General features: G+C 54.3%; 1 protein-coding gene across 9 annotated transcripts in view; it reads left to right on the top strand.

Annotated features, from left to right (window-relative positions):
- Positions 1-3,695: 3,695 nt before the first annotated feature.
- ADAMTS10 (ADAM metallopeptidase with thrombospondin type 1 motif 10) overlaps positions 3,696-19,326 on the top strand; it is a 32,067-nt gene continuing 16,436 nt past the window's right edge. For 7 of the 9 annotated variants that reach the window (XR_013408637.1, XR_001441244.3, XR_013408638.1 and 4 more), the window contains exons 1-12: positions 3,696-3,739; positions 6,123-6,233; positions 8,546-8,732; positions 8,997-9,343; positions 10,517-10,673; positions 13,847-14,064; positions 17,675-17,758; positions 17,866-18,011; positions 18,395-18,438; positions 18,568-18,673; positions 18,761-18,907; positions 19,077-19,218. Coding sequence is in view for 6 of the 9 variants with exons in the window: in XM_028838438.2 (XP_028694271.2) it covers positions 8,645-8,732; positions 8,997-9,343; positions 10,517-10,673; positions 13,847-14,064; positions 17,675-17,758; positions 17,866-18,011; positions 18,395-18,438; positions 18,568-18,673; positions 18,761-18,907; positions 19,077-19,218 (1,479 nt within the window). In the remaining 3 variants the exon portion in view is untranslated. 9 annotated transcript variants of the gene reach the window in all.

The following is a 19,326-nucleotide window of genomic DNA, read 5'->3' as shown; positions in this document are numbered from 1 at the left end:
CATACACCACCACGCCCTGGCTATTTCTCTGTATTTGTTAATAGTGATGGGGTCTTGTCATGTTGTCCAGACTGGTCTCGAACTCCTGAGCTCAAGTGATCCACCCGCCTTGGCCTCCCAAAGTGCTGGGATTACAGGCATGATCCCACATTTCCAGCTGGCTTCATTCTTATAAGAGGCCTCCCCCTGTTGTCTAAGATAGGGATTCAGCTTCAAATCCATCCCACTCAAGACACAAAAGTCAGGCCAGACTTGGCTCACAGCTGTAAATCCCAGCACTTTGGGAAGCTGGGGCAGGGAGACTGTTTGAGGTCAGGAGTTCAAGACCAACCTGGGCAACAGAGAGAGACCCTGTCTCTACAATTTGAGGCCAGGCACAGTGACTTACACCTGTAATCCCAACATTTTAGGAGGCTGAGGTGGGAGGACTACTTAAGGCCAGGAGTTCAAGACCAACCTGGCCAACAGGGCAAAGCCCCATCTCTACTAAAAGTACAAAAATTAGCCGGGCGTGGTGGCTTGTGCCTGTAATCCCAGCTACTTGGGAGGCTGAGGCAGGAGAATCGCTTAAATCCGGGAGGTGGAAGTTGCAGTGAACCGAGATCACACCACTGCACTCCAGCCTGGGTGACAGAGAGAGACTCCGTCTCAAAAAAAAAAAGAACTTAATTGGGCATGGTGGCTCACATGTGTAGTCCCAGATACTCAGGAAGCTGAGGCAGAAGGATCACCTGAGCTCAGGGGTTCGAGGCTGCAGTGTGCTGTCATCACACCACCTCACTCTAGCCAGGGCAACAGAGCCAAGATCTTGTCTCAGAAGAAAAAGACACAAAAGGGCTGGGCGTGGTGGCTCACGCCTGTAATCCCAACACTTTGGGAGGCCGAGGCAGGCAGATCACCAGGTCAGGAGTTTGACACCAGCCTGGCCAAGGATAGTGAAATACAAAAATTAGCCAGGCGTGGTGGCATGTGCCTGTAGTCCCAGCTACTCGGGAGGCTGAGGCAGGAGAATTGCTTAAACCCAGGAGGCAGAGGTTGTGGTCAGCCGAGATCGCGCCATTGCACTCCAGCCTGGGCAACAGAGCGAGACTGCATCTCAAAAAAAAAAGAAAAGAAAAAAAGAAAAGAAAAGAAAAAGGAAAAGACGTAAGTCTGTTTCCCAAGACTCACCGCAAAAGCCCCAACACAGCCCCCTGGGGCTTCAGGTGGGGACCCCAACACAGCTCCCTGGGGATTCAGGTGGGGATGGTGCTTCCCCTAAACAATCTGCCAGGCCCTAGAGGGCCACACGCCCTCGAGAAAAAAAAGAGACACCCCCCCACCGCAGGGAGGTCTGGGGCTGTGGTGGGAAGTAGTGAGTGTAGAACTGTCAAAGTTTCACAGAGTAATTATAATGAGAGGTTTCACAGCCAGGAGTGCCAGAACCTGGGAGCACCTGGCTCAAAGCAGCCCTGAAATTCCCAGTGCGGTCTGGAAGCCACCCATCCTTAAGAGGAGGGACAGGTGGGCTGGGCGCAGTGGCTCACGCCTGTAATCCAAGCACTTTGGGAGGTAGAGGCGGTTGGATCACTTAAGGTCAGGAGTTCGAGACTGGCCTGGCCAACATGGTAAAACCCCATCTCTACTAAAAATATAATTAGCCGGGCATGGTGGTGGGCGCCTGTAATCCCAGCTACTCGGGAGGCTGGGGCAGGAGAATTGCTCGAACCCAGGAGGCGGAGGTTGCAGTGAGCTGGGATCACGCCACCGCACTCCAGCTTGGCAACACAGCAAGACTCCATCTCAAAAAAAAAAAAAAAAGTAGGGACAGGTGGCTGGACCAGTCACTAGGCTAACAGTAGAAGCCTTTAGCAGTACGGCAAAGAAAGGAAGCCACCACCCCTCTTTCATGGAGAAAGAGGGCCCATAGGTAGCAGAAGAACAGCTAACAGAGGCCAGAAATGGCTGACTTAGACTCATTCCTCAAATGGGGACCCCAGAGGCCCTGGTGGGAAGGAGTGAGTGTGGGGAGCAAACAGGAGGATGGGGGCTGTCCCTCTGGTCTAGCCTGGAGTCCCAGGAGGTTGGGGTAAGGTAGTGTGGTAGGAACTCCAGGAGTCTGGTATTTATGCAGCGCCTGCTGTATGCGTGAGTAATGACATGTCATTCCAGGTTCAAAAGGAAAAATTCCGAGTTGGGAAGCTGCCCTCCTGGTCTCAGCTGTGTCCCTGGAACCCAGCACGTAACAACAAATCTTTGCTGCAGAATGAAACCCCTCCTCCACCCCCTACTCCAGCCCTGGAAAGGCTGTTATTACCCCCACTGTGTGGATGAGTAAACCCAGACTCAGAGAAAGCCAAGGCCAAGGCTCTGCCCAGCTCCCCGGGGGGCGTTCCTGGGAAATGCCTGGAATTGTGAGGCCTGGGGGTCACCACCCTTCCCTGGAACCAGGCAGTGTACCAGGCGCCTGGGGTTCAAATCCCAGCCCTGCCCCAACCATCCAGGTCCTCCTCATTCACACATTCGTTCATTTTATGGAGCCAGACCCAGAGTGACGAAGACCCAGAGGGCTCCGGTTCCAACAGAATTTTCACTCTCCCCCTCTCTGTGGCCTCAGTTTCCTCATCTGTGAAATGGGACCAGCTGGGCCTACATCACCACGGAGTTAAGGTACAGAGACCAAGGCCAGGCCCCTGACCGATCAGACCCCCTGAGAACTCAGAGAGGGCGGGGCCGAGCTGGGACTTATTTCCCGCCCCGGGCACCGTGCCTGGCACACGGGAGGCGCCCAATAAATGCTTGTTTGAGCCAGGCCCAGCCCTCAATAAATAACAGCTGTTGTTGATGCCGCAGAGGCTGGCGAGGAAGTGGGCTCTCCCCTCCCCGACCCCACCATATCATGCTCCCATCCCCCCTCCCGCCCCATTCCTTACCCCCCTCCACTCCTTCCCGTTGCCCCCAACCCAACTCAGCCCGTTCCTCCAGGGCCCTACCTCCTCCCACCCCACTCAGCCCCTTCCTCCAGGCCCCCACCTCCCCCCACTCCACCCAGCGCCTCCGCCAGGCCCCCACCTCCCCCCACCCCACTCAGCCCCTTCCTCCAGGCCCCCAACTCCCCCCACCCCACTCAGCCCCTCCGCCAGGCTCCCACCTCCCCCCACCCCACTCAGCCCCTCCTCCAGGCCCCCACCTCCCCGCACCCCACTCAGCCCCTCCTCCAGGCCCCCACCTCCCCGCACCCCACTCAGCCCCTTCCTTCAGGTCTCCATCTCCCCCTGCCCCTTTCATTCAAACTCCCCCCTCCCCCAACCTCTCCCTTCTCTTCCTCCCTTTCCCCGAACCCCTACCCGCCCAGTTCTACCTCCATCCCCATCCCCCACCTGATTCTTTCTCCCCTCTCCCGTCCATTCTCCCCGCCGCCACTCGATTTACCCCGCTTCGTCCCCTCCCCACCCCCCGCGGTTCCCCAGCCCCCTCCCCCGCAGCGGGGGCGCTGGTCCCGGGCGGGGCGGCCCGAGTTCCCGGGTCCCTGGCTGGGGTCCAGCCCGCGGCCGAGGCCGGGCGGCGGCGGGCGGGCGGGGTTTCTGGCCGCGCGCGGTTTGGGGGTTTTTTTATAACCCTGGCAGGCGGCTCAGGAAGTGCCTTCCCCGCGCCCCCTCCCCCGGCCACGCCGCCGCGCTCGCTCGCTCCCTCCCTTCCTGCGCGCGCGGGGCGGCGAGACAGCGGCGGCGACGGCGCGGAGGCCCCGGGCGCGGCGCAGGTAGCGGCGCGGGCGGGGGACCCGGGGTGCGTGACTCGGTGGGACTTTGTGTGTCCTCATCGAGCGGTGAGGGCGTGGGGCTGTGGTGCCCTGGATGGGGGAGGGCGTCCCGCTGTGCGACTCGCGTCTGTGCCTGAGTTCTTCAAGTGCGCGCGCCACTGATCGCGCCCGGGATTGCCGTGGGTTTGTTTGCTGTGTGTGTGTGTGTGTGTGTCCGTCCACGTAGGGGCGGAGTGGTTGTGCATTACATGTGTGTGTCAGTGCCTGGGGATGAGTCTCTTGTGTGTCTGCCTGTGTGTGTGGACAGTGTGTGCGCATAGGGGTTTGCTGTGTGCGTGCAGATTTGGAGATGAGTGTATGTGTGTCTGGGTTTGTGTGTGTGTCCCCAAGCATGTGTGCGTTTGTCTCTGAGTGTGATGAGTGTGTAAATGCCTATGTATGTGTGTCTGGTGGGGGGGTGTCTAGGTCTGTGGGACTTGTGAGTTTGTCTGTGGTTTGGTGTGAGCATGCAAATAAGTGTGTATGTGTCAGCGTGTAGGCCTGTGTGTCTGTCTCCTTGGGTTGTCTGTGTATGTGTGTGAGTGTGTCTGTGTGTGTAGGCCCCAGGTGCCTGTATTTGTGTGGCAGCGTGTTTCTCTGGCTTGTCCCGTGTGTGCGCGTGTAAATGAGTGTGTGTTTACACATGTCTGGGAGTGTGTGGTTGTGTGTTTCCATGTGTTTATCTCTGGGTGTGTTGAGTGTGCACTGAGCCTGTCGGCGCGTATGTCTGCGGTGGAGGCGTCCTGGCGTCTTTTGTGGGTCTGCAGTGCCCGAGCGCCTGTCTCTGGTTGCGCGGGATGTGTGTCGCTGCCAGTGTGTGTTTGTGTGTCTGGGTGTGGGAGTGGCGCCGCCCACTTCCCCTGAGTTGGTCACTGAGGCCACAGCCGTCTGTCTCAGGGTGTCTCCAGCGGTCGGGCTCAGGGCCTTTAATTAGCGGCCGGTTGTGGGGGACCAGCCCGGGCGCCGGCCCCCTCCTCCCGCAGGCCCCGGCTGGGCCTTTGTCTGCTCTCCGGCAGGGGCTGCGTCCTGCCGGCCCGGCCAGATGTGCAGCCGGGAGGAGGCCGGCAAACTGGGGCCTCTGCCTGGGCAGACGCGGCCTTGGCCTCCACGTGGGACCGTCCCTGGGCCCTGTCCCCGCAGCCTGGCCGGAGAGGTCTGGGTGTGGAGCTGAGGGTCCCTTCAGGATCCCCGGGATGGGATGGGATGGGACAGAGCCTCTGTTTCTAAGCCACTTCCATTTCCCAGAGGCATTTCCTTCTCCAGGCCTGGCACCCTCCCCCACGCTGGCCACCTCCCTCCTGCCTTCGGGGAGGAGGGGCTGGAGGTATGGCCAGGCCTGGGTATACACACACACACACACACACACACACACACAGGGTCACACACACATACCATAATGCACATGGAGTCACACGCTCATAGTCACGCACAGGATCACACACTCACATACATGCTATAACGTACATGCTGTCACACACATGCGCCACAGTGCACATGCCTCACTGACATCCTGTTGTCCACCACCATCTCTGTCCCTGAGCCTCTTTCAAGCTTCATCTTCTGCCCCAGACCCACTGCCTTGTTAATGTCCCCCCACCACCCGCTGCCCTGGGCTGTGTCACACCTCTCCACCACCCTGTGGGCTGGACCCAGCTCAGACACCTGTGAGCCTTCTGCAGATCCCCTTCCTCCCCCCACCCCACACACTGTGCGTAGGTGAGTCCCCTTCCCCTGTCCTCACCCCCCATGCTGGGTCCTTCCATGATGTCCCAAGCCTTGTCCCTCACACCCCACCTGAGCCCAAAGCACAGAATGCGGGATGAGGGTTTTGGGAGGAGCACCTCACTTCAGAGGACAGTGATGAGGACTGTGAGGGTCTTAGGGGGACCGGGACAGACCCAAAGACACTCTAGACAAGACCAGAGAGAGCCCCTGAAGGAGGAGGACGAGGCACCAGGCCTGGCAGTGCAAGAACAGGAGAGGAGGGAGGGAGTCAATGGGAGAAAGGGGTGAGGTCCCTGCTTTACTTGCAATGAGAATGTTGCTACCTTTCCGGGGTGGCTTAGAGCAGGAGCAGGGGTCAGAGGTGCCCAACCAGGAAGGGCTTTGATCTGGGAGTTGGTTGACACCTCCAAAAAAGAATAGGAGAGAAGAAGAAGAGAGGGAGAGGAAGTGGGGTTTTGTTGGAGGGGGTTCATTAGGAACAGAAGAAAGAAAAAGTCTAAGAGGAGGTTCTCCAGGGGCAGAGAGAGGGTCCAGATTTCCTCAGCGATCCCTCAACTACAGACTCAGCTCAGTGCTGAAGACCAGCCCAGCTCCTCCTCTTTGACCCCTCCCTGCCCAGGCTCCAAAGAAGAAGAAACAAAGGCCCAGAGAGGTCCAGGTGCAGGGAGCAGGCGAGGGAAGGATCCGTACAGGGGCCCAACACCACTCCACCAACTGAAGCCCCCAAAAGGTAAAAAAAAAAAGAGAGAAAAGAGAAAAAGAGAGAGGCCGGGTGCTGTGGCTCACGCCTGTAATCCCATCACTTTGGGAGGCCAAGGCGGGCAGATCATGAGGTCAAGAGATCGAGACCATCCTGGCCAACACGGTGAAACCTCGTCTCTCCTAAAAATACAAAAATTAGCTTGTCATGGTGGCGCACACCTGTAGTCCCAGCTACTCAGGAGGTTGAAGCAGGAGAATCGCTTGAACCCAGGAGACAGAGGTTACAGTGAGCGGGGATCGCACCGCTGCACTCCAGCCTGATGCCAGAGCGAGATTCTGTCTTAAAAAAAAAAAAAAAAGAGAACAACAACAAAAGGAATGGACATTAGCCCAGCTGAAGAGTGCAGTGGGGTCACAGAATATCTGTGAGTGAGCTCCCCGTCACTAGAGGGATCCAAGCAGAAGTGGGGAATGTGGGCTTCTCGGTCCATCAGCAACTTGGCAAAAACCTGGCTCCCTCCCTCGGGGCTGAACTGCCCTGTTTGGGGATTGACTGTCAGACTTGGCTGGGCTGCAAAGAAAACAAGACTCTGTGATTAAGGGATTTTGCACAGAGGAGGAGGAGGGTGGAGACAGGAGGGTGGGGGAAGAGGGTTTGGCACAGGTTGGTGGCCCAAAGTGTTGTCTGCGGCAGGCTGGCCTGGGGCAGATGCTGGAGAGACTGAGACCTGCGGGGCAGGTTGGCTTGGAGCCTGGAGAAGGAAGAATCTGAAAAGAGGACGGAAACATAGGGTGGAGGAGAGGCTTGGGAGGGGGAGGGTGCTACCCGGTGTGGAGAATCCAAAGATAGGGCCCAAGACAGTGGGTACGTGGGTGGGCATATGAAAGGCTGGAGGCTAGCTTTAATCTGGCTTGAATGGTGCTACCCCTTTTGGAGAATCCAAAGACAGGGCCGGGGACAGTGGGTGCATGGGTGGGAATATGAGAGGTTGGGGGAATGGAGTACTAGCCTTAGCTTTCATCTGGCTTGAAAATTCAAACTGACCACCCCAGCCTTCAAGTGCCTCTGATGCCAGCCTCCCCTTGCTCTCCTGCACCCACCCTGCCTGGGTGCATGCCAGGCTCTACCCCACCTCCAGGCCTTTGACCTTGCTGTTTCCTCTCCTGGTGCACTTTCTCCTGTCTCTTCACACCATTGATTTCTTATGCTTTGAACCTCTGCTTCCCAGTCTCCCTATGGATACTTTCTAGAGAACATGTCACAATCTGAACCCTTCTCCATTCACTTGACTGTCATCTGTCACTCCTAAGAGATGGAACCCCACAGGGCTAGGGCAAGTAAGGGTTGCTATCCTCAGCATGCATGGCTGTTATGCCCCCATCCACCCTCCACCAGACGCTATAACCCAATGAATGAACCCAGGTTCCACCTCTTTCTAGCAGTGTGACCCAGGGCAAACTTTATCACTCCTGAGTCTGTTTTCTCATCTATAAAAAGATGAACGATTGCGAGTATGATGCGAGGTCAGGAGTTCAAGACCAGCCTGGCCAACATGGTAAAACCCCATCTCTACTAAAAATACAAAAAAATTATCCGGTGTGTTGGCGCGTGCCTGTAATGCCGGCTACTCAGGAGGCTGAGGCGGGAGAATCACATGAACCCAGGAGGCAGAGGTTGCAGTGAGCCAAGACTGCGCCATTGCACTCCAGCCTGGGCCACAGAGTGAGACTCCATCTCAAAAAAAAAGATGATTGTGACTTCTCAAGTTATTTTGGAAATGAAATGCGATGGTAGGCTAGGTGCAGTGGCTCATGCCTGTAATCCCAGTGCTTTGGGAGGCTGAGGTGGAAGGATCGCTTGAGGCCAGGAGTTCAAGATCAGCCTGGGCAACAAAGTGAGACCCCCGTCTCTCCAAAAAAACAAAAACATTAAGCAGAGGTGGTGGCATGCACCTGCAATCTCAGCTACTTGGGAGGCTGAGGCAGGAGGATTGTTTGAGCCCAGGAGGTGGAAGCTGCAGTGAGCTATGATCACACCACTGCACTCCATCCTAGGTGACAGAGTAATGCCCCGTCTCAAAAAAACAGAAATGCAGTGGTGTGGAAACTAGGGCCAGTAGCTGGTACATAGGAGGTACTCCCAGCATCCCAGTCCCTGCCTGTCCTCTTGTAAGAGTGTAGGAAGGATTGGAAGGGGAGGTGGGGAGAGGGGAGCGACTGAGTGAGAAAATGCATTCAGAATCTTCAGTCAGGTGAAAAGCTTTGGCCATGGTTGGCCTTGGCATTGGTTGTGCTGGACAGCGGGACCAGGCGCCCCCTTACCTGGCTCCCCCCTCCCAGGAGCCCGGTGATGCTGCGCAGGCTGTGAACAGGGGAGGCGGCACTGTGGGGGCTGCCGGCAGCCGGGGCTGGGGAGAGACATGTGGACACGTGGCCTCTATGGCTCCCGCCTGCCAGATCCTCCGCTGGGCCCTCGCCCTGGGGCTGGGCCTCATGTTCGAGGTCACGCACGCCTTCCGGTCTCAAGGTAGGGGAAGTCTGGTGGTGGCGGTGGGGAGGGAGCGAAAAATTTAAGAGACCAATTGGGCTCCAACAGAAAGAGGTATCAGGGGGCTGGGATGGGGGTCAATGGGGGAAGGCCCTGGGGTCAATAGGCGGGAGCCTTGCAGCCAACTCCCTGGATTTCGGGGGTCAGTGAGGCCAGCATCACTTGCTCCAGCAGCCTAACAACTAGGACACAGGGGTCCACTAAAACCAGGGCCCACCCCAGGCCTCTGACCCTCACCCACAGATGAGTTCCTGTCCAGTCTGGAGAGCTATGAGATCGCCTTCCCCACCCGCGTGGACCACAACGGGGCACTGCTGGCCTTCTCGCCACCTCCTCCCCGGAGGCAGCGCCGGGGCACCGGGGCCACAGCCGAGTCCCGCCTCTTCTACAAGGTGGCCTCACCCAGCACCCACTTCCTGCTGAACCTGACCCGCAGCTCCCGTCTACTGGCAGGGCACGTCTCTGTGGAGTACTGGACACGGGAGGGCCTGGCCTGGCAGAGGGCCGCCCGGCCCCACTGCCTCTATGCTGGTCACCTGCAGGGCCAGGCCAGCAGCTCCCATGTGGCCATCAGCACCTGTGGAGGCCTGGTGAGCAGAGGATTCTGGAAAGTGGCAGGGGGCGGGGAATGCCTACTAGTTTGGAAGTTAAGAAAAACACTTCTACATAAAGGTCAGAGAAGGAATGATAGCGGGACATTTTTAAAGTGTTTTGAGTGAATCAGTACTTTGGGGATGCAGCTAAAGCAGTACTTAGAGGAAAATGTATAGCCTTAGGTAAGGCCGAAAATTAATGAGCTGAACATCTATCTCAAAAAATTAGAGTCTGGGCACGGTGGCTTATGCCTGTAGTTCTAGCATTTTGGGAGGCTGAGGTGGGTGCATCCCTTGAGGTCAGGAGTTCAAGTTCAGCCTGGCCAACATGGTGAAACCCCATCTCTACTAAAACTACAAATAAAAATTAGCCAGGCATGGTGGTGTGCATATGTAATCCTAGCTACTCAGGAGGCTAAGGTGGGAGAATCGGTTGAACTCAGGAGGGGGAGGTCGCAGTGATCTGAGATCACACCACTGCACTGCAGCCTGGGGGCCTGTCTCTGTAAATATATAGTGTCTCTTTAAATATATATATATCTCTTACATATATTTATATATATTATATATGCTTAAATACATATTTATATTTTTTATATATAATTATGTGTATGTGTATCTATACACATACATTCATAATATACACATACACATATATATAATTAAAAAAACAAATTACAGGCTGAGCATAGTGGCTCATGCTTGTAATCTTAGCACTTTCGGAGGCCAAGGCAGGAGGATCATTTGAGGCCAGGAATTCGAGACCAGCCTGGGCAATATATGAAAAAATAAATCTCTATGAAAAATAAATTAAAAATTTAAAAAGTTAGCCAAACATGTTGGTGTGCTCCTATAGTCCCAGCTCCTTGGGAGGCTGAGGCAGGAGGATCACTTGAGCCCAGGAAGTTGAGGATGCAGTGATCTACGATTGCACCACTGCACTCCAGTCTGGATGACAAATTGAGACCTTGTCTCCAAAAAAAAAAAAAAAAGAAAGAAAAAGAAAGAAATAGCATGGATACTAATTACCTATGCTAAAAAAAAAAAAAAAATAGCAAAATAAACCTGATGAGATAAGAACGAAATCATAAAGACAGAGAGAAGGTCCCAGGGGTCCTAAGCTCCAGAGCCTGATCCTGAGAACTTTCTGTCCCACTTCTCAAAACCCAGCACGGCCTGATTGTGGCAGACGAGGAAGAGTACCTGATTGAGCCCCTACACGGTGGGCCCAAGGGTTCTCGGGGCCCAGAGGAAAGTGGACCACATGTGGTGTACAAGCGTTCCTCTCTGCGTCACCCCCACCTGGACACGGCCTGTGGAGTGAGAGGTACATCGGTCTTTCTGGGGATGGGGAGAGGGCTACACGGTATCTTTCCCTTGAGGCAGCAGTGTCTTTTTATCCAGAAAGTCAGCAGGCAGTTATGTGAGGGGAAGAATGGAGCTGCTGAGAAGGGGACACAGTGATATAATTACAGAATTCCGGCCGGGTGCAGTGGCTCACGCCTATAATCCCAGCACTTTGGGAGGCCGAGGTGGGTAGATCACCTTGAGGTCAGGAGTTCGAGACCAGCTTGGCCAACATGAAGAAACCCCGTCTCTACTAAAAATACAAAAATTAGCCCGCCATGGTGGTAAGCACCTGTAGTCCCAGCTACTCGGAGGCTGAGGCTGGAGAATCGCTTGAACCCGGGAAGCGGACGTTGTAGTGAGCCAAGATCATACCACTGCACTCCAAGCTGGGTGACAGCAAGACTCCCGTCTCAAAAAAAAATCAGGCCAGGCATGGTGGCTCACACCTGTAATCACAGCACTTTGGGAGGCCAAGGCGGGCAGATCACCTGAGGTCAGGAGTTCGAGACCAGCCTGACCAACATGGCGAAACCCCATCTCTACTAAAATACAAAATTAGCCAGGCATGGTGGCGCATGCCTGTCATCCCAGCTACTCGGGAGACTGAGGCAGGAAAATCACTTGAACCCGGGAGGCAGAGGTTGCAGCGAGTGGAGATCGTGCCGTTGCACCCCAGCCTGGGCATCAGAGCAAGACTCCATCTCAAAAAAAAAAAAAAACTAGGCAGTTCTATCCAGGGGACAGCAGAGACATATCCTCACACAGTGAACCAGTGGAGCTATGGAACAATCTTATCCCTGCTGTAGTCACCTGGCCCAGCAGTGAGTAAAACAGCCAGACAGGTGTTCAGGTATAAAACCATTCCTTCTCTAGGATTATCATCTGATCAGACAGTTAGACAGTGTGGTGATTATATCAGATACTCCAGCAGTTATACAGCCAAAAGGCCAGATTTATGATCAGACTGGTAGGAGGATGGTTGTACAATCAGGCATTTAGGAAATGAGAGAGAAGGAAAGCTATATACCAACAAAATATTTACCAGCACAGTCATACTGCCAGAAAATCAGGTCCGATCGGGCATGGTGGCTCACACCTGTAATTCTAGCACTTTGGGAGGCTGAGGTGGGGGGATCGCTTGAGCCCAGGAGTTTGACAACAGCGTGGGCAACAGAGGGAGACACCATCTCGACCAAAGATAGAAAAAGTAAGCCAGGTGTGGTGGTGGGCTCCTGTAGTCCCAGCTACTTGGCAGGCTGAGGCAGGAGAGTCCCTTGAGCCAGGTAGGTTGAGGCTCCAATGAGCCTTGAGCACACCACTGCCCTCCAGCATGGGCAACAGAGCAAGATCCTGTTTCAAAATATACATATAGAAAATCAGGGTCAGGCATGGTGGCTCACGCCTGTAATCCCAGCATTTTGAGAGGACGAGACGGGCAGATCACTTGAGGTCAGGAGATCGAGATCAGCCTGGCCAACATGGTGAAACCCCGTCTCTACTAAAAATACAAAAAAGTTAGCCAGGCATGGTGGCACATTTCCAGCTACTTGGCAGGCTGAGGCAGGAGAATCGCTTGAACCCAGGAGGTGGAGGCTGCGGTGAGTTGAGAATGCACCAATTGCACTTCAGCCTGGGCGACAAAGTGAGACTCCGTCTCAAAAAAAGAAAATCCGATGAATGTTAGATGGAAAAGCAGAACAGTGTGATATTGAATGAAGTGTATAATCAGATAGTCTTGTGAGTAGGATGCTGTGGTAGACATACAGCCACAGTCAGCTGTACAGACAGAAAAGGTGGATGACATACGATGTCACAGTTGCGTGGTCCATGAGACCATCTGGTTGTAGTACATCAGGCAGTATGATTGTTCTAACTGCAGTGCATTGCAGTTAGAACTCACTGATCTAATCGGGCAGTGCATTGATTGGAAAAGTTGCTCACCTAGAAGACAACATGTTGTCCAAGCACACAGTTCAGACAGCAAAATAGTCTGGTTCACACCATTCCATTCGGGCAGTGGAATTGTCAATGGATTGTACAATCATGCTGGTCATCATGGGACAGTGGTTCAACCAACCAGCTTAGCTCTGGGACAGTCATGCAAGTGTTCGGTTGGACATTTGGGCAGTGGGGCAGGCTGGTAGCTGAACAGCTCGGCATACAGGCAGTGGAACAGCATACAGCCAACAGTGGGAGAAGTCAGGCTGTTATTCAACTCAACGGTTTGGCAGTGGGACAGTGACATCATGGTGGACTACAATATTCTCAGGTAGTAGGACATTGACAAAAAAATAGAGATGGTACTGCCAAGATGCCCTGTAGACAAACAATGAGGCAGCCAGGCACAGGGGCTCATACCTGTAATCCCAGCACTTTGGGAGGCTGAGACGGGTGGATCACTTGAGGTCAGAAGTTCAAGACCAGCCTGGCCAACATGGTGAAACACAGTCTCAATTAAAAATACAAAAATTGGCCGGGCGCGGTGGCTCAAGCCTGTAATCCCAGCACTTTGGGAGGCCGAGACGGGCGGATCACGAGGTCAGGAGATCGAGACCATCCTGGCTGACACGGTGAAACCCCATCTCTACTAAAAAATACAAAAAACTAGCCGGGCGATGTGGCAGGCGCCTGTAGTCTCAGCTACTCGGGAGGCTGAGGCAGGAGAATGGCGTAAACCCGGGAGGTGGAGTTTGCAGTGAGCTGAGATCCAGCCACTGCACTTCAGCCTGGGAGACAGAGCGAGACTCCGTCTCAAAAAATAATAATAATAATAATAAAAATACAAAAATTAGCCGGGCATAGTGGCACGTGCCTGTGATCCCAGCTACTCAGGAGACTGAGGCAGGAGAATTGCTTGAACCTGGGAGGCGGAGGTTGCAGTGAGCCGAGATCGTACCACTGCACTCCAGCCTGGGTGAAAGAATGAGACTCTGTCTGTCTCAAAAAAAAAAAAAAAAAGAATAAAAACGATGAGGTATTGGGCAGACAGACCATCACACAGGTCTTGGACAACAAGAGAAGGCAGCAGAATGACCAGAAATTGTCTGTCGGGTAGAGAGGTAGCCAGATAGAGGTTGGACAAGACAGTTGTCGGGCAGCTTTGCATCCCACCAGCAGGGCAGGGCTTAATTGCTCTACTGGGTCCCCCAGATGAGAAACCGTGGAAAGGGCGGCCATGGTGGCTGCGGACCTTGAAGCCGCCACCTGCCAGGCCCCTGGGGAATGAAACAGAGCGTGGCCAGCCAGGCTTGAAGCGATCCGTCAGCCGAGAGCGCTACGTGGAGACCCTGGTGGTGGCTGACAAGATGATGGTGGCCTATCACGGGCGCCGGGATGTGGAGCAGTACGTGCTGGCCATCATGAACATTGTAAGTGCCTTCCCCTCCCTGGGCACGCAGCCCTGAGGACCTGGAGCCAGCCTCCTGTGTTAGGCAAGGGGGTGGCTACCATCTCACTCCAATCCCTGATATGGGGACAGGCTAGAAAGGAAGGTTGCATATGGCAATGAACGAGGAGAAAGAGCATAAGCACAGTGACTACATGCAGAGGTACCCTGGGGCAGAGGGAACCTGCCTGGGCTTAAATTTCTGCTCTGCCACTTTTTAACTATCTGCCTTTGAGCAAGTGACTTCACCTCTCTGCCTTGGCTTACCTATCTGTAAAATGGGCATAATTGTGGTACCTACTTTATAAAGCTAAGGTAGATCCAGTGCATTGATAAAGTGTGTAGAACAGTTCTTGGCATGCAGTAGGTGGCATATAAGTGTTTGCTGTGTGTAAAAATACACATAGGCTGGGCACAGTGGCTCACGCCCAAGGTGAACAGATCACTTGAAGGCAGGAATTCAAGACCAGCCTGGCTAACATGGTAAAACCCTGTCTCTACTAAAAAATACAGAAAATTAGCCGGGTGTGGTGGCAGGCGCCAGTAATCCCAGCTACTCAGGAGGCTGAGGCAGGAGAATCGCTTGGACCCAGGAAGTGGAGGTTGTAGTGAGCCAAGATCATGCCACTGCACTCCAGCCTGGGTGACAGAGCAAGACTCCATCTCAAAAAAATAAAAAAGTAAACACACACCAGCCTGGGAAACATAGTGAAACCCCATCTCTACAAAACACTTAAAAATTAGTGGAGTAGGCCGGGCGCGGTGGCTCAAGCCTGTAATCCCAGCACTTTGGGAGGCCGAGACGGGCGGATCACGAGGTCAGGAGATCGAGACCATCCTGGCTAACACAGTGAAACCCCGTCTCTACTAAAAATACAAAAACTTAGCCGGGCGAGGTGGCAGGCGCCTGTAGTCCCAGCTACTCGGGAGGCTGAGGCAGGAGAATGGCGTGAACCCGGGAGGCGGAGCTTGCAGTGAGCTGAGATCCGGCCACTGCACTCCAGCCTGTGTGACAGAGCGAGACTCCGTCTCAAAAAAAAAAAAAAAAATTAGTGGAGCGTGGTGGCACACACCTGTAGTCCCAGCTACTCAGGAAGCTGAGGCAGGAGGATCACTTGAGCCCAGGAGTTTGAGGCTGCAGTGGGTTATGATCCCTGTCATTCATAAGTAAATAAATAAATCGCAGTAGGCTAGGCACGGTGGCTCACGCCTGTAATCCCAGCACTTTGGGAGGCCAAGGTGGGTGGATCACATGAGGTCAGGAGTTCGAGACCAGCCTGGCTAACATGGTGAAACCCCGTCTCTACTAAAAATACAAAAATTAGCTGAGCGTGGTGGTGGGCGCCTGTCATCTCAGCTACTTGGGAGGCTGAGGCAGGAGAATCGCTTGAACCCGGGAGGCGGAGGTTGCAGTGAGCCAAGATCGCACCATTGCCCTCCAGCCTGGGCAACAAGAGAGAAACTCCATCTCAAGATAGATAGGTAGGTAGGTAGGTAGGTAGGTAGATAGATAGACAGACAGACACACAGACAGACAGATAGATAGATGATTGATAGATAGATAGATAGATAGATAGATAGATAGATAGATAGATCAACCACAGCTCGCAGGTACTCATTGAGGTTAGCAGTACACACACAGGCACACATCTGTATTCATGCAGCATTCTTGCACAAGCACCTACTTATAAATTCCTACAGGGTGACCTCCCCGACTCACATTCAGATATAGTTCATTTCCATCCTAGATCTTGGGCAAGATTCTTGACTTCTCTAAGCCTCAGCGTACTACTGTATCAAATGGAAATATAATGGTAGCTACCATGGAGAGTAAGGATTGGTGGGAGGGAAGCCAGGTAGGCTACTCGGCACATAGTAAGGGCTTGATGAATGGTGCTCTCGTTTCACTGAAGCAAAAGGGGAAACAAAAAGTTTAGCAGACAGGCAGAGGATCCAAAATGTTGTGTAGCGTCATCACTGATGGCACTCTCTTGTGCCTGAGCCTGACCTCTCTCCCTAGGGCTTTCAGAATTTCCTAGGGGTTTCCTGCCAGGCACAGTGACTCACGCCTGTAATCCCAGCACTTTGGGAGGCGGAGGCAGGCAAATCACCTGAGGTCAGGAGTTCGAGACCAGCCTGGCCAACACAGTGAAACCCCATCGCTACTAAAAATACAAAAATTAGCTGGGCGTGATGGTGGGCACCTGTAGTCCCACCTACTCTGGAGGCTGAGGCAGGAGAATTGCTTGAACCCAGGAGGTGGAGGTTTCAGTGAGCCAAGATTGTGCCACTGCACTCCAGCCCGGGTGATAGAGTGAGACTCTGTCTCAAAAAAAAAAAAAAATTCCTGGGGATTTCCAGACAGGAAAATGATTGCCCCAGGGCTCCAATATCCCTGCAGCCCGGCCTCTGTCTTCTGTGCCCACTCATCCCTGGGGCTGCTTCCTCCTTTCCTCTGACCACTGTCTCCAGAGCCTCCTGCCTTCACAGTTTACTTTCCTGTGGTGATGGGCAAATTGGTACCTTCAGATAGCTGTGGGATGAACCCAGACGTGTATATCCCTCAGGTCGCCTCTGGGGAAAGATGCTTGAGGCAGTCAGCGGGGTAAGCAGAGGTTGGGGTCAAGTAGACAAGCTGAGCTTGGAGGAGTCTGAGAAATGTCCTGGTAAGCAATCCAGACTTGAGTCTCACTTCTGACACCTATCACCTGTGTCCTAACCTCTCTTTGCATGTCTCCTCATCTATAAATTGGGGATGATCATAGCACCTATTCATGAAAAGACTGATGCATGGCTAGGCACGGTGGCTCACACCTGTAATCCCAGCACTGTGCCAGGCCAAGATAGGAGGCTCACTTCAGGTCAGGAGTTCGAGACCAGCCTGGCCAACATGGTGAAACCCAGTCTCTACTAAACATACAAACATTAGATGGGCATGGCTGAGCGTGGTGGCTCACACCTGTAATCCCAGCTATTCAGGAGGCTGAGGCAAGAGAATCACTTGAACCCGGGAGGCAGAGGTTGCAGTGAGCTGAGATCACGCCATTGCATTCCACCCTGGACAAAAAGAGCAAAACTCTGTCTCAAAAATAAAATAAATAAAGTGGGCATAGTGGTGTGCCCCTGTAGTCCCAGCTACTTGGGAGGCTGAAGCAGTAGAATTATTTGAACCTGGGAGGTGGACGTTACAGTGAGCTGAGATGGCGCCACAGCACTCCAGCCTGGGCAACAGAGCGAGACTCCATCCCAAAAAACAACAGCAACGACAACAAATAGTAACAACAACAAATAGTACCTATTCATGAAAAGACTGATGCATGGCCAGGCGTGGTGGCTCACCCCTGTAATCCTGGCCCTATGGGAGGCCAGGCAGAGGATCACTTGAGGTCAGGAGTTCAAGACCAGCCTGAGCAACATACAAAGACCCCCCCATCTGTAACAACAACAACAAAAAAACCCAATAGCAGGTTTAGCCTAAGACCTGACGCACAGTCAGTACCTGATGAAAGCAAGCTGTTATCATTGTTTTTGCTTTTCATTTTCTACCCTGGGCTCCTCTTAAGACTCGGTCTCTCTTGTTTCTTGGAGGTCAGGTTGCCAAACTTTTCCAGGACTCGAGTCTGGGAAGCACCGTTAACATCCTCGTAACTCGCCTCATCCTGCTCACGGAGGACCAGGTGCGGGGGGCTCCCTCCCCTTCCCCTTCCCCTTCCCCTTCACACCAGCAGGTCTTGCCGTCCCCTGGGTGGTGGGCGCCCATGTACTTCCCTCTGTCCATCCCCAGCCCACTCTGGAGATCACCCACCATGCCGGGAAGTCCCTGGACAGCTTTTGTAAGTGGCAGAAATCCATCGTGAACCACAGCGGCCATGGTAATGCCATTCCAGAGAACGGTGTGGCTAACCATGACACAGCAGTGCTCATCACACGGTGAGGGGACTGGAGAGGTCTAGGACTGGGGCTGAGAAAACAGGTGGTCCAGGGAACTGTGAGAGTCCAGAGATCACTTCTGCTGGGGTCGGGAGGAGGAGGGAAGCTTGGGCCGCCTATGAGGGAGTCAGGGATGGGGAGGGGCTGCTTAAGAATAATGGGTAAGGGAGGTTTGGGGCTGTTTGGGCACTGATGCCCTCATTCACTCATTCTCTCACCCATGCACGCGTGCATTCATGGTCAGTCACTCCTGTATGCAGCTTCGGGTGGGAGGCAAATGGCGCCTCCAAGGCAGGACTCAATCCCTAGAGTTGGGCATGGTGGCATCAGCAGGGCTTAGGGAGACAGCCCAGCCCCTTCACTGCCCCCTTCTCCTTTTACAGCTATGACATCTGCATCTACAAGAACAAACCCTGCGGCACACTAGGTATCTGAGCCCCGTAGGTTTCAGGCGTCTATGAAGGCAGTGGGCTGGGGTGAGACCTGGCAGGTGGATGGGGCCAGCCAGCACCGTCCTGAGACTCCCAGTCCCATCCCCACATGCCCATCTTCCCAGGCCTGGCCCCAGTGGGTGGAATGTGTGAGCGCGAGAGAAGTTGCAGCGTCAATGAGGACATTGGCCTGGCCACGGCGTTCACCATTGCCCACGAGATCGGGCACACGTGAGGCCGGGGCACACAGGAGGGGGAGGACGGGAGGAGCTGGGCGGGTCCCTCGGCGCCCGGCAGAGCCGACACCCCTTTCCCTAGATTCGGCATGAACCATGACGGCGTGGGAAACAGCTGTGGGGCCCGTGGTCAGGACCCAGCCAAGCTCATGGCTGCCCACATTACCATGAAGACCAACCCATTCGTGTGGTCATCCTGCAGCCGTGACTACATCACCAGCTTTCTAGAGTGAGGATGCACCTGCGTGTCCCTCAGAGCGGGTCACACCCATGGTGGGGCAGGGTGCATGGGAGATGATAGAAATCAGGGCTGCTCCCTGGGACCCCCATCCAGCCGGGGCTCCTGAGCTCTTGACTTGTAGCCACCTAGCATGACAGTTGCTTTTCTCTCGAGGCAGCTCGGGCCTGGGGCTCTGCCTGAACAACCGGCCCCCGAGACAGGACTTTGTGTACCCGACAGTGGCACCGGGCCAAGCCTACGATGCAGATGAGCAATGCCGCTTCCAGCATGGAGTCAAATCGCGTCAGTGTAAATACGGGGTAGAGAGAGCCTTCCTGCTTTCCTTCCTGGGAGGGGAGGGGGCCGCTGGGGGCGGGGGAAGGAACTCTACCAGGGCACCCACCTGGGAAGTGGGGGGGTGGGAGAGC

The sequence above is a fragment of the Macaca mulatta genome, chromosome 19 (genome assembly GCF_049350105.2).
Source record: "Macaca mulatta isolate MMU2019108-1 chromosome 19, T2T-MMU8v2.0, whole genome shotgun sequence".
In the NCBI taxonomy this organism is placed as follows: domain Eukaryota; kingdom Metazoa; phylum Chordata; class Mammalia; order Primates; family Cercopithecidae; genus Macaca; species Macaca mulatta.
Note: the sequence above shows the minus strand (reverse complement) of the source record. Positions and strands in the feature narration are given on the sequence as shown.